Raw genomic sequence first — 13,919 nt, forward strand, 5'->3', positions numbered from 1 at the left:
TGCCTGCCCTTCCCCTGTGCTGCTGCCTCTATTGGGAGGGGGATAGGGGAGGTTGCCACGAAGCAGCCTCTGACCATGGCAGGCCCAGGCTCACCATGGACAGAGGCTGCTTGGCAGCAGAGGCTGCTTTGCACCTCCCATAGAGCAGCCTCTGTCCATGGCGAGTCTGGGCCTGCCACAGACAGAGGCTAGTCCCCGGCAGCAGCCCCTATCTGCAGGGGGTCCAAGCTGCTGTTGCAGCCTCTGTCCGTGGGGAGCTCAGACCCCCGTGGACAAGGACTGCTGCCACCCCACATTGCTGCCTCTGTAACAGAAGCAGCAGCACAGGGCAGCAGGCAACCAGTCCATGAGGGGAGCTGGTTTTTAAACTGGCTCCCCTCACAGACTGGCTCCCGCCTGGAACCCCACACTGCTGCGTCTGATAAACAGGCAGCAACATGGAGTGGCAGAGGCTCCCCGAGAGTGGGGCCGGATTGCTCTGGCTGCCAGCCCATCCCCCAGGGACTACAGAATAGTCAACTAACCGCTAAGATTTATGCTGTTAGTCAACTATTCTATTACCCGCTATCTAACGTCCCTGCTTACAGGATGGTTCCCTCTATGAGTGTGTATTTTCTTTAAATGTAATGGTCTGAGGGGTTAGACTTTGGAGGCTGGCTGGAAGAGTTAAGTTTTGAAGAAGAAAAGGAAAAAACATAGCAGCCTGGTGCCTTAGGCTAGAGAGTTTGTTAAAGGAGTGTGTGCAGCATGAAAGAATGGAGATTGTGTGTGTGTGTATGAATTTACTTGGCATTCTAGTTTATATTACAGTATTGCTGAAGTATTTAATCAAATATTAGGATCCACTGTGCTAGGGACTGTACTCACAAATAGTTTGAAAATAGTCACCATTGAGGTAATATATCTCAGCATAAAGTTTAGTTTATTATTTTAAAATGTATCTATTAAAAAAAGCCATAAGAATAGAGTAATGCAAACACAGACACAGGACTGAAATTAGAAGAATTTTTTTCAGTATGATAAAGCAGCAAATCTCACAATAACAGCCTAATCAGAACTGGAATGTTGCCCTGAGAATGGAAAATTAGAACATAAAACAGAGCCACAAATGCACCAAAGTCAGGCTGAGGGATAGATCCTCTGCCCTCTTTCTCAGCATGGAAGACTGTCTTTACCTTAGCTGGGAATTCAGTTTGGACCGTGAATTCCCAGTTGTTGTAAAGCCAACCTAGAGAGCTGTATTGCACCTGCTCGTGCTCCCCAGCCTGGTCCCGCAGGCATTCTAGGTGCAACAGGGTGTGGCTGGAGCACTTTGTGATCTGGCAGTCCTGAGTTGGAGCATTGCAGGCTAGAGCAGCCACACGCATAACAGAGGAGTACTGGACCCTAACCATTTGTGAATTTATGTAATAAATTCTAAGCAAGCCAGATGAAAGTGTAAATGATACAAACTCAGGGTGCTCTCTGTCCTTTGTAGCAGGGATCATATGTTTGTAGTGTGTTTAGCACGTGGAATATCCAACCCTGATTGGTGCTAACCTCCATAATACAATAATATTCATGTGCTGTACATGTACTAAAATACATCACAATACACACCAACCTTTTTGTGACCGGAGGAGTTGGACCACTTGTTTGCCCTAATGCCTTTGAGCCTTCATTTTGTCTTTTGCTTGTTTACAGGTGACTGCTGGTTCCTGGCTGCCATTGCTTGCCTGACATTGAATGAAAAGCTGCTCTGCCGAGTCATACCTCACGATCAGACCTTCATAAAAAACTATGCTGGGATCTTTCACTTCCAGGTGAGTCCAGTCCACAAGCAAGAAGAAGGTATTCGCTTTGTCTCATCTGTCCCATGCCAGTGCAAGTAACAAGGGGGGAGATGTAGGAAGTAAATTCCCACATGCCAGATTATTCTAGGAGAATCACAGAACAACCAACCTGACATAGTAATTGAGGAGCATTAAGTCACCATAGAAATATTTGCAAATTAATATGCCCCATCAGTAAGAGAGAGCAACAGGTGTTCCCTATGACTGCTCAGCTGACCCAGGCTGCCCACTGCATGGACTATAGATAAACTGTTGACTGGAAAGGGGACCTATTTTTAGTCCCTCAAACAGCTGATCTCTATTGAGGTCATATTGTAAAAGGATTGATTATACACTGATAGAAAATGATCAATGTTACCTGTAACCCTGTTTCTGAAAAGACTCCATGCAGGGCTGTGTGTGTTGCAGGAGCGAACTCGGTCCATCTATCACACTTGCAGGTGTCATTGCAGTTTTACAATGTCTCTTCTCAACCTCTTCCCCTTCACCAGCTGTTTGTAATCTGGATGGATGTGTGATTCCTGGGAAAGTGTGGAGGGACTACTGGAAACTGCGTTCTCTATTCTATCACAACACAAGGGCCAGTGTAGCACAAGGTCCACCACGTGGCAGAAAGCCCAACCCACCAATCCTGGCAGGGTTTGGCAGTTACAGGGCTGCACAGAAGCCATTGCTGCCAGTCAGGGAAGAATCAGACTCCAGGGGAAGGAGGAGGTAGACACTTCAGAAATTAGGGTAGGAAGGAGGGGGTTAAAGAGAGAATGGTGTGGATTAAGATGGACATTTTGGGTGGGCAGCTCAAAGGGCCTGGTGTAAGAAGGGGACTCTCACTTTGAATTTTTGCTTGTCTAACTATTATGTCTTTTAGTCTTCTAACACCAAGGCCGAGCACCCACAGTTCCCACTGACATAAATTAGGGCTATTGGTAGTCAGCATTTCTGGAAAGCAGATCTCGAATGCAGAGACCTCCAAAAATGTTTAGGAAATAGACTAAATTCATGGCTCTTCTAAATCTCAAGACAGATTTCCCTCCTACCATACTCACTAATATATTTTTCTGTATGCTTTTCTTCAGTTCTGGCGCTATGGAGACTGGGTGGACGTTGTTGTTGACGACTTTTTACCAACATATAACAACCAGCTGGTCTTCACCAAATCCTCCCAGCGCAATGAATTCTGGAGTGCTCTGCTGGAAAAGGCTTATGCAAAGTAAAGGAATGCTTTAGAATTGCAATGTGTCTCCAATAGCCTTACACTCTCTGTGGGGCGGTGATGGTGTGTCTGTATGCAAGAGTTCACACAATTCTCTTCCAAGTCGTTATAGAGACAAGCCATAATGCAGAAATGTTGTTGGATGTCTCTTGCACAAGCCCCTCTTTGAAAAAATCTGTACATGCAGACAACATTTTCCCATGGTTTTCTAGTGGCTTAGACTTGGGGCAGAGTGTAATAAGCTGTGTAGAGCAGTTTTCAGAGTTTGGCCTGCTGCTTAACCAGATGTCAGCACTTAGTTCTTAAAAAACCCCAAACATCTTATTTTTGTAGATATGAGTGACATAAATTAACATTTTCAACATGACCTTTATCAAAATGATGAAATAGAACCAAGGCAAGATTGTTTCTGGTATAACTTTTTTTTTCACTGTTCCAAGACTCCACGGATCTTATGAGGCGTTGAAAGGAGGCAATACTACAGAGGCTATGGAAGATTTCACAGGTGGAGTGACTGAGTTCTATGAGATAAAAGATGCACCGAAAGATATATACAAAATCATGAAACATGCCAGTGACAGAGGATCACTCATGGCCTGCTCCATTGATGTAAGTCCCTTGTATATTGCAACTGTAAAGGAGTGGGGTCTCTAAGTCAGGGGTCAGTCACAAACGTCTTTTTCAAGTGCTTTGCTAAACGGACATAGTGCAAATCTATTTCTAAGGCAAAAGAATCTCTGTTAGGTCTGAGAAACTCCACCAGGAAAGGTGAGAGTTTCTATTACATTACTGATGACTGGCTCTTTGGAAAAGTTGAGCAAGGGATTGTGAGCTAGCAGTCATCAGTTCTTTTCCCAACTTTAGGACTTCAGGCCCTGATCCTGTGAGTTGCTCTGCTCCTCTACACACAGAACCCCACTGACTTCAGTGGGTTCCACAGATGCAGAAGGGCTTGCAGGAGGGCCCAGCTGTGTGTCTTGAAGCAAGTCACTTAACCCCCATGCCTCTGTTTGCCCGTTGCATCTCTAAATTTCAAAGTGTTTTACAAAAGAGGCCAGTATCATCATCCTCATTTTAGAGATGGGAAACTAAGGCACAAGTGGGGGGAGTGGGAGTGACTTGCCCAAGGTCACTTAGTAGGCCAGTGGCTTAGTTGGAAATAGAATCCAGGACTCTTGAGTCCTGTCCAGTGCTCGATCCTTTAGAACACACTGCTGTTGTATACCGCTTTGCGGGAGAAGCAGAGTGCTATGGAATTTTAAAGCAAGATTAATCAGCACAGAATTTCTGAGTCTTTAATTTTCTTGAAGCCTACAAAGATCAAATCTATATCCTGGCCCTGATGCCAGAGGAAACACATGCAACTGAGGGAGTCATATTAATGCACTGCCACTGGTATTGATTAATGTGCCAGAAAAATGATGCAAAAAAGGACAAAAATAAATGGACAAAACGTACACATGAAATAATTACAATTAAAAGCTAAGTACATCCAAATATAGAGGGGAAATTAACTAATTAATTAATTACTCACTCTGTATACGTCTACTTGGCTTTTTCTGCAAGATTCCTGACTACCTAATGAAGTTCTGCTTTTTCAGAACCATTAGTTCCAGAGGTTACAACAGGAAAAAAGAGGGAAATGTCCACATTTCAGTGGGCTTGAGTTCTGAATCATCTTCTGGAGACCCTTCTCAGAACTTTCACCTGATGTTGTATTGCACCACACTTCCACATTGCCTCACATAATCATTTCTGGATATGACTTCACTTCATAATGTGACATAATTTCATAGCGACACAGTGTCACACAAAGGCAGGTAATCAGATGGGACACTGCCCTGTCTTTCTGGAAGGAGGTGTCCTCACTGAGGTGGAACCTCTTCAAGTTGGGGATGGGGGGCAGTGTATGATTTTTGTGAAGTAGAGCTAAGTGCCCTTTAACCACAAATCTCCCATTTCTCTTTTACCTCTGTGCAGAGCTGTCATAATAGTTAGAGACACAGTTCATTTCAATAAGAGTTTAGGACTTCAGAGCTACAATAGTAGCACTGCTGCTCTTGTGTCATTGTTTAATCCTTTGTTAAGATAAAAGAGCAGCTCCTCTGGCATGTAATGTGGGAAAATGGAAATTCTCTACTTAAGCTTATCATCTTCCATCCCTTTCTCATTTTTCTTTCTTTTATTTAAGTTTTTTTTTCTCCTCCTCTCTTCCTTCACTAATTCACTTTCCATGTAACACTTTCTTCTCTCATTTTCTGTACCAGGACAATATGGGCTTTTCATATGGGAGTGCTCCTCAAAGTGATCTTGGGGAATTAATCGCCCGAATGGTGAAGAATGTGAATAGCATGCCACAGATTGACCCGGCTCTAGAGTTCCAAAACGTAGATGAAAGGCCAGCCTGGGTTTGTATGCCTCAAGCGATGCTGATCTTCTGTCCCCTGTCTCACAGCTCTTCTAACTGGTATAGTTACAGGGAGGACATCACAGCAACCATGTTTTGAAACCCTTAACACATTGCATTGAAGATCAGTTGAAGATTAAAAAAAAATGTTCTAAAAAGTGTTGGGGATCTGTGTGTGCTTAGATACTAAATGATTTTAAGCCTTTCAAGATCTGATGATACGTATACCTCACACAGGGGGGGCCGACATATATGCTGGGCCCTTGGGCAAGGCAGTGAGGGAGGTGTGTGTCTTTGTACTCCTGGAAGGGGCAAGGCCTTAGGCAGAAGGGGCTGGGCTGGTGACTAGCCTCCCCCAAGCAACACTCAGTGCCACCCAGAGTACACCACGCAGGGTTCAGATGGTGCTTTAAAATGGCCCAGAGCTCTGGGCCTCTTTGAATCACTGGGCCAAGAGGCAGTTGACCTCGCCCCCGCTCCCCCACCACCATTGGCAAGCCTGAACTTACACAAGACATTGATCATATCCACACTTATTGGTAGTTTGGCATTGCTGTGATTGATGCAGCAGTTTCCATTTAGCAGGTCTAGTGAAGACCTGCTAAGTCAATGGCAGAGTGCTCTCTGGTACTCCAGCTCCCTTAGAAGAGTAAAGTAAGTTGGCAGGAAAGTGTCTACTGTTGACACAGTGTGGTATGGTGTCTATACCGTGGTTAGTCAACCTAAGCTACATTGAGTTTGGTTACATTATTCACGTAACTTGAAGTAGTGTAACTCTGATTGACTTACCATGGTAGTGTAAACCTGCCCTAGATTAGCAGCTGTCACAGAACTCATATATACAATTTGCTACCACTAGAGAAGCAACAACTAAAAGTGTCAGGAAGTAAGGACTCAACTTCTCTCTTCCAGTAACAGTACTATGTCATTGTTTAACCTTTGTTAATTATACAACACTTAGGGTGCATCTACACTGCATCCTTAGCTCAAAATAAGCTATATAATTTGAGCTATGCAAATTGTGTAGCTTATTTCGAACTAATTTGAAAAGAGAGAGCTATTCCAAAACATCCCTTTATCCTTACAGGGACGTTGAAATAGTGCAACCGTTATTTTGAAAGCTATTTCGAAATAACAGGCATGCTGTTAAGATGCAGAAAATGCTATTTTGGTTTACTGGAAGTATCCCAAAAAAGTGCCACTGTCTAGACCTTAAGGATGGATAATGAAGATTATGTACTATGTGTATTTTTATGACTTTTAAAATCAAACTATGTACCTTTGGATAATATAAGCATTATGCCAAGTTATATGGAAATTCTTTCTTTAACCTGTGTATTAGATAATTTTAAAAAATCAGTTTATTATGTTTCATAAATGCATTGACTTTTGAGTGTATAAGGAATTACATCAATCAACTAGGCCAAAAGAATTTTATTCAGTAATTCTTCTATTAAGTTCATATTTTATGGCTGAACTACAACATTTTTTAAGAAAGACATCCAATCTTGAAGACTTCAGGTGATGGATAATCCACCACATCCTTTGGTACACTGGGCTGTATCTCGTACAGCTTCTCTTAGGGTCAGACTATAACTTAACCATGCAGTTAGATTAATTCTGTGACTTATGGGTCTCTTCCCATGCTAAAATCTATGATCCTATGACAGAGAAGCAAATGGGTATTGTCCTAATTTCCAAGGGACATGTTTGTTGACTTAGAGCAGTGAAGAGGGAACATTGCTGCCTTGAATACAGGAATGGGTCGGTTATGTGCTTCATACTGTTTTTATTCCATCTTTTACAGACTATAGTCCCAATGCAGTTTGAGACACGCATGACTTGTGGACTAGTCAAAGGACATGCCTATTCAGTTACTGCAGTGGAAGAGGTACATATGGATTTATTCTTCCCTATAGATAGGAACAAGCCATTGTTTAGGACAGTGCTAATATATGGTACTGTCAAAACATGGAGACATAAGTTTTTGTGAGCAAAATAAGCATTAAAATAAACAAAAGGTTCCTTGAAAAAGGAGAGGTAGAAACTCATTAAGTTATTGGCTGGGAGGGGCAGAGGAGTGTTAATAATGCACTAAATGCATACAATCATGTTTTCTTTTTTAACAAGACATCATTTAAAGCAGGAAAAATAAAGCTAGTGCGGCTGAGGAACCCGTGGGGACAGGTGGAATGGAAAGGAGCCTGGAGCGACCGGTAGGTGAAAAGCAAACATAGGAATCTATAACGTGTGGTTTTAAATGTCATGTCATTTTAAATGCATTGTGCTTGTTCTATGATTGTGTCCTACGACCTAAAACAAGGTGGCTGTGTCTAGACTGGCATGATTTTCTGGAAATGCTTTTAACAGAAAAGTTTTCCATTAAAAGCATTTTCGGAACAGAGCGTCTAGATTGGCACAGACGCTTTTCCGCAAAAGCACTTTTTGCGGAAAAGCGTCCATGCCAATCTAGACGCACTTTTCTGCAAAAAAGCCCCGATCGCCATTTTTGCGATCGGGGCTTTTTTTGCAGAAAACAAATCTGAGCTGTCTACACTGGCCCTTTTGCGCGAAAGATTTGCCCAAAAGGACTTTTGCTCGAACGGAAGCGGCATACTATTTCTGCAAGAACACTGACAATCTTACATGAGATTGTCAGTACTTTTGCAGAAATTCAAGCGGCCACTGTAGACAGCTGGCAAGTTTTTCCGGAAAAGCGGCTGATTTTCCAGAAAAGCTGGCCAGTTTAGACACAGCCAGTGTGTGTGTTGTCCGTGCACTAGTACTGACACCTGTACTTGCAATAGGAAAGTATCTATTTTTCTGAAGGCTGCACTGAGTGCTTAGTTGGGGGATTACTTTAGGCAGGACAGAATTGTAAGAAAATACAATAGCTACTCAGGGAAGAGGACTCTTGATGACAAAGGGAGAGAAAAGACCCTGGCTTAATGGTTCAGCTAATAGATTCTCCTGCCTGTTGAGTTCTCTTGCAGACATAGACAAGACTGGGACCTGGAATGAGAGAGAGTCTGCTAATGCATTCATGGGTGATGGGTATCACAGGCCAGGGGATGCAAAAGGCCATGGGTGACCCCACCCATGCTTCATTCCAAGGCTGCCTTCTGCTTCCCACTCTTCCCCTGTGGTTCCAAACCAGGCTGCTCCCCTTCCCCAAAGGAACCTGAGGCTGGGTCTAAGGTGGGCCACCCAATGGCCCAGGACTTGGGGGCAGGTGGTGCCACATGCCCAGTGCTCTGGGGCTAGGGACGCTTAGGAGGCCAAGCCAGGGCCACTCTTGGGCAGAGGGGCCAGCAGCTGCAGTGGAAGCCTTGGCTCTGGCAGATGGAAGGGTGAAAGACAGGGCCTCGAGCAGAAAGAGCAGGGCTGGGATCTGGCCTCCCAGAATGGTGGTTCATGTGCCAGTCAGGAATGAACAGAATAGCAGGAGGAGAGAGGCTCTGAGAGCAAGTGTGTGAGGAAGAAGGAAAGATTTCTCATGGAGGTTGGCAAATAGGAGCCTCAACTGATCTTAAAATAGGGCTGGAGCTTGCATCCCTTTCCATCGCTTACCTAATCAAAGAGCTACAGTAGGGCGGATTGCTGAGAGCTAGAAACATACAATAGAAACTAAAGCCTGAGGTGTTTGTACACTTCCTTGCCTGTGGGGATGGTGGAAAGGTGGTGATTGTGGTAAAGTCGACAGCACAGAATAAGAGAATTGAATCAAACTTGTTTCTCATATCAGCATTAAAGGAGGCAGGAAGAGGGAGACTGTCTGGGATGTTTAAGATATAACAACAAAAACCTACCATTCATCGCTGTAAGACGATTAGGAATTAGGAAATTTTTGTCCCAGCTGTTGGCATTGTACACCGGAGGGCTTACATTAAGTATTAGCAATTTCTTGAATAACTATGTGTTGCAAAATGCAAGAGATTCTGGTTTATTCTTTTGCAGTTCAGATGAATGGACCTTAATTGACAAAGCAGAGAAAATCCGACTACAGCACAATATTGAAGAGGATGGGGAGTTCTGGTGAGGACACACCTTCCATCTCAGATGTTGTTTCCCCAGAAGTTTTTCTATGTCTGTGCTTCACTGGGTACATGTGAGAGCTCCTAGAAATTCCAGAAAGAACCATCACTCCACAAGTTAAGGTTGCACAGACATTCTTACTACCAGTGCTCTGATGAGCATGTGCAAACTGAGATTTTTTTTAGAAACTTACAATTTGGCCAAATGTGTTTGTTTTTCCAGAGAACTGTAAAAAATGTACGCCACTGACAGCAGGGTGACAAACCCTTTCCCCAGCTGCCAAATTTCAAGTTCCAATATAAACAAGTGCTGGCATGAGTGCATCTACTCAAACTGGAATTCATATTCCCAGCTACAAGTGTAGGTGTAGCATGTAGCTGACATGGGAGATATATTCAAAGTGAGCGTCATATGATGAAAAAACTGAGTAGCACAAATCTATTGTATCTTCAGAAGAAAAAAAATGAGTGATTTAATTTGTGTGGGATTTTTTTTAGGTATCCATGCAAATAAATAAATAAATGAGGGTATGTCTACACTACCCCGCTAGTTCGAACTAGCGGGGTAATGTATGCATACCGAACTTGCTAATGAAGCCCGGGATTTGAATTTCCCGGGCTTCATTAGCATAAAGCCGGCTCCGCCATTTTTAAAAGCCGGCTAGTGCGAACCCCGTGCCGCGCGGCTACACGCGGCACGGGCTAGATAGTTCGAACTACGTAGCCATTCCGATCTATCTGTACACCTCGTTCCACGGGTTGTGGGGAAATGCCGTGTGGAACCTGGAGTCAGAAGGAGAGTCCCCAGCTGATCTCAGGCTTCACAGTGCTGCCCATTTGAAATACAAAGCTCCCCCACGCTCCAGCTGACCCTGGGTTACGGGGAAGTGCCGCTCCAGCTGATCCTGGGTTCCGTGTGGCATGCAGAACAGCTGACCCCAGGCTCCATGGCTTTGAAATGCACAAGATTCCCCGCTGGGGACTCTTGTACATTTCAAAACAGGCACCCGTGTGCAGCTCGAAGTCAGTAGGGGCTCTTGTACATTTCAAAGGAGGAACGCAGAAGTGCCTATCGACTAGTCAATGGAAATTCCATCGACTACTTGACTAGTCAATTAACTGCAATTTAACATCCTTAGCTTGTAGTGCAGAGCTGTAACAGGGGTTGATGCCGGGTCCTGGCACAAGCCGCGATTGAACCAGCCTGCCTGCGTTGTCAGCTGTCAGTACAGAGACCGTCATCAACCCCTGCTTTGGCTCAGCAGTACAAGTGCAGGGGTAGTTGCTGGACCTGGCAGGAGCAGAGCTATCCCTTATCAATTAATCATGTAATCCACAAAATTTTTGTCGACTATACAATTAATGAATTGCACACTTGTTAACATCCCTATTAGACATAGATATCAACATTACATTTTTCAAAGTTCCACACAGTCAAGTACTCAAACTTGATAACTGTAGTTAAAAAACAAACTGAATGTCAAAATACTGAAGCATCCCTTAAATATCAAGCAGGCTATAGAAGCACAACCTTCCAGAGTGAAATCAAACCAAACTACAGCATTGGTGCTTGTATCACTTCCATAGTAGCTTTGTCTAGGAACTAAAATAATATTCCCAGACTATACAGAAAATCTTGTTAGCAATAGAAAGGTCATATTAAAATTGTCTGACCATTTTACTGTACAGTACATTCTTAGTGTTTTTTCACACCACTTGTGTTCTATCAGTCTAGGATACCCTTAGATTTATAATGCAATTGACTACTTGAACTCATGCTATTGATTCCTACACAGTCATTCTGTCAACATACAGGCCAGCCTGGTCTTGTCCTTCCAGCAGAGGGAGAATCATAGACTCATAGAATACTAGGACTGGAAGGGACCTCGAGAGGTCATTGAATCCAGTCCCCTGCCCTCATGGCAGGACCAAATACTGTCTAAACCATCCCTGATAGACATTTATCTAACCTACTCTTAAATATCTCCAGAGATGGAGATTCCACAACCTCTCTGGGCAATTGAGTCCAGTGTTTGACCACCCTGACAGTTAGGAACTTTTTCCTAATGTCCAACCTAAACCTCCCTTGCTGCAGTTTAAGCCCATTGCTTCTTGTCCTATCCTCAGAGGCCAAGATAAACAAGTGTTCTATGTCCTCCTTATGACACCCTTTTAGATACCTGAAAACTGCTATCATGTCCCCCCTCAATCTTCTCTTTTCTAAACTAAACAAACCCAATTCTTTCAGCCTTCCTTCATAGGTCATGTTCTCTAGACCTTTAATCATTCTTGTTGCTCTTCTCTGGACCCTCTCCAATTTCTCCACATCTTTCTTGAAATGCGATGCCCAGAACTGGACACAATACTCCAACTGAGGCCTAACCAGCGCAGAGTAGAGCAGAAGAATGACTTCTCGTGTCTTGCTCACAACATACCTGTTAATGCATCCCAGAATCATGTTTGCTTTTTTTGCAATAGCATCACACTGCTGACTCATATTCAGCTTGTGGTCCACTATAACCCCTAGATCCCTTTCTGCCATACTCCTTCTTAGATAGTCGCTTCCCATTCTGTATGTGTGAAACTGATTGTTCCTTCCTAAGTGGAGCACTTTGCATTTGTCTTTATTAAACTTCATCCTGTTTATCTCAGACCATTTCTCCACTTTGTCCAGATCATTTTGAATTATGACCCTATCCCTCCAGAGCAGTCACAACTCCTCCCAGCTTGGTATCATCTGCAAACTTAATAAGCATACTTTCTATGCCACTATCTAAATCGTTGATGAAGATATTGAACAGAGCCAGTCCCAAAACAGACCCCTGCGGAACCCCACTTGTTATACATCTAGGCATCTAACTTTTCTAGGTGATTTTTAACTTGTTCTTTTTTTATTTTATCTTCTAAACCTACCCCCTTCCCATCAGCATTCACTATGTTAGGCGTTCCTACAGACTTCTCGGTGAAGACCGAAACAAAGAAGTCATTAAGCATCTCTGCCATTTCCAAGTTTCCTGTTACTGCTTCTCCCTCCTGACTGAGCAGTGGGCCTACCCTGTCCTTGGTCTTCCTCTTGCTTCTAATGTATTTATAAAAAGTCTTTTTGTTTTCCTTTATTCCTATAGCTAGTTTGAACTCATTTTTGCCTTTGCCTTTCTAATCTTGCCCCTGCATTCCTGTGTTATTTGCCTATATTCATGCTTTGTAATTTGTCCTACTTTCCATTTTTTATATGACTCCTTTTTTATTTTTAGATCATGCAAGATCTCATGGTTAAGCCAAGGCGGTCTTTTGCCATATTTTCTATCTTTCTGACACAGTGGAATAGCTTGCTTTTGGGCCCTTAATAATGTCCCTTTGAAAAACTGCCAACTCTCCTCCATTGTTTTTCTCCTCAGTCTTGATTCCCATGGGACCTTACCTATCAGCTCTCTGAGCTTACCAAAATCTGCCTTCCTGAAATCCATTGTCTCTATTTTGCTGTTCTCCCTTCTACCCTTTCTTAGAATTGTGAACTCTATGATTTCATGATCACTTTCACCCAAGCTGCCTTCCACTTTCAAATTCTCAACCAGTTCCTCCCTATTTGTTAGGATCAAATCTAGAACAGCTTTCTCCCTGGTAGCTTTTTCATCCTTCTGAAATAAAAAGTTGTCTCCAATGCAGTCCAAGAACTTATTGGATAGTCTGTGTGTTGCTGTGTTATTTTCCCAACATATATCTGGATAGTTGAAGTCCCCCATCACCACCAAATCTTGGGCTTTGGATGATATTGTTAGTTGTTTAAAAAAAGCTTCATCCACTTCTTCCACCTAGGTAGGTGGCCTGTAGTAGACTCCTAGCATGACATCACCCTTGTTTTTAACTCATTTTAGCCTAACCCAGAGACTCTCAACACTTCCGTCTCCTATGTCCATCTCCACCTCACTACAGGGCTGTGTCTAGACTGGCAAGTTTTTCCGCAAAATCATCTGCTTTTGCGGAAAAACTTGCCAGCTGTCTACACTGGCCGCTTGAATTTCCGCAAAAGCACTGACGATCTCATGTAAGATTGTCAGTGCTTTTGTGGAAATACTATGCTGCTCCCATTCGGGCAAAAGTCTTTTTCCGAAAGACTTGCGCAAAAGGGCCAGTGTAGACAGCAGAGATTTCTTTTCTGCAAAAAAGCCCCGATCGCGAAAATGGCGATCGGGGCTTTTTTGCGGAAAAGTGCGTCTAGATTGGCCACAGACGCTTTTCTGCAAAAAGTGCTTTTGCAGAAAAGCGTCCTGCCAATCTAGATGCAATTTTCCGGAAATGCTTTTAACGGAAAACTTTTCCGTTAAAAGCATTTCCGGAAAATCATGCCAGTGTAGACGTAGCCCAAGTGTGTTCATTTTTAATATATAAGGCAACACCTCCTCCTTTTTTCCATGTCTATCCTTCCTGAGCAA

The 13,919-nt window shown here is 43.4% G+C and overlaps 1 protein-coding gene across 2 annotated transcripts in view; it reads left to right on the forward strand.

Annotated features, from left to right (window-relative positions):
• CAPN3 (calpain 3) overlaps window positions 1-13,919 on the forward strand; it is a 51,646-nt gene that overhangs the window by 12,009 nt on the left and 25,718 nt on the right. For both annotated transcript variants that reach the window (XM_006130355.5, XM_006130358.5), the window contains exons 3-9: window positions 1,684-1,802; window positions 2,909-3,042; window positions 3,486-3,654; window positions 5,313-5,453; window positions 7,260-7,343; window positions 7,583-7,668; window positions 9,410-9,487. In XM_006130355.5, coding sequence (XP_006130417.2) covers window positions 1,684-1,802; window positions 2,909-3,042; window positions 3,486-3,654; window positions 5,313-5,453; window positions 7,260-7,343; window positions 7,583-7,668; window positions 9,410-9,487 — 811 coding nt within the window. The remainder of the gene's footprint in view (window positions 1-1,683; window positions 1,803-2,908; window positions 3,043-3,485; window positions 3,655-5,312; window positions 5,454-7,259; window positions 7,344-7,582; window positions 7,669-9,409; window positions 9,488-13,919) is intronic.

Source organism: Pelodiscus sinensis, chromosome 5 (assembly GCF_052426305.1).
Source record: "Pelodiscus sinensis isolate ZL-2025 chromosome 5, ASM5242630v1, whole genome shotgun sequence".
NCBI lineage: Eukaryota > Metazoa > Chordata > Testudines > Trionychidae > Pelodiscus > Pelodiscus sinensis.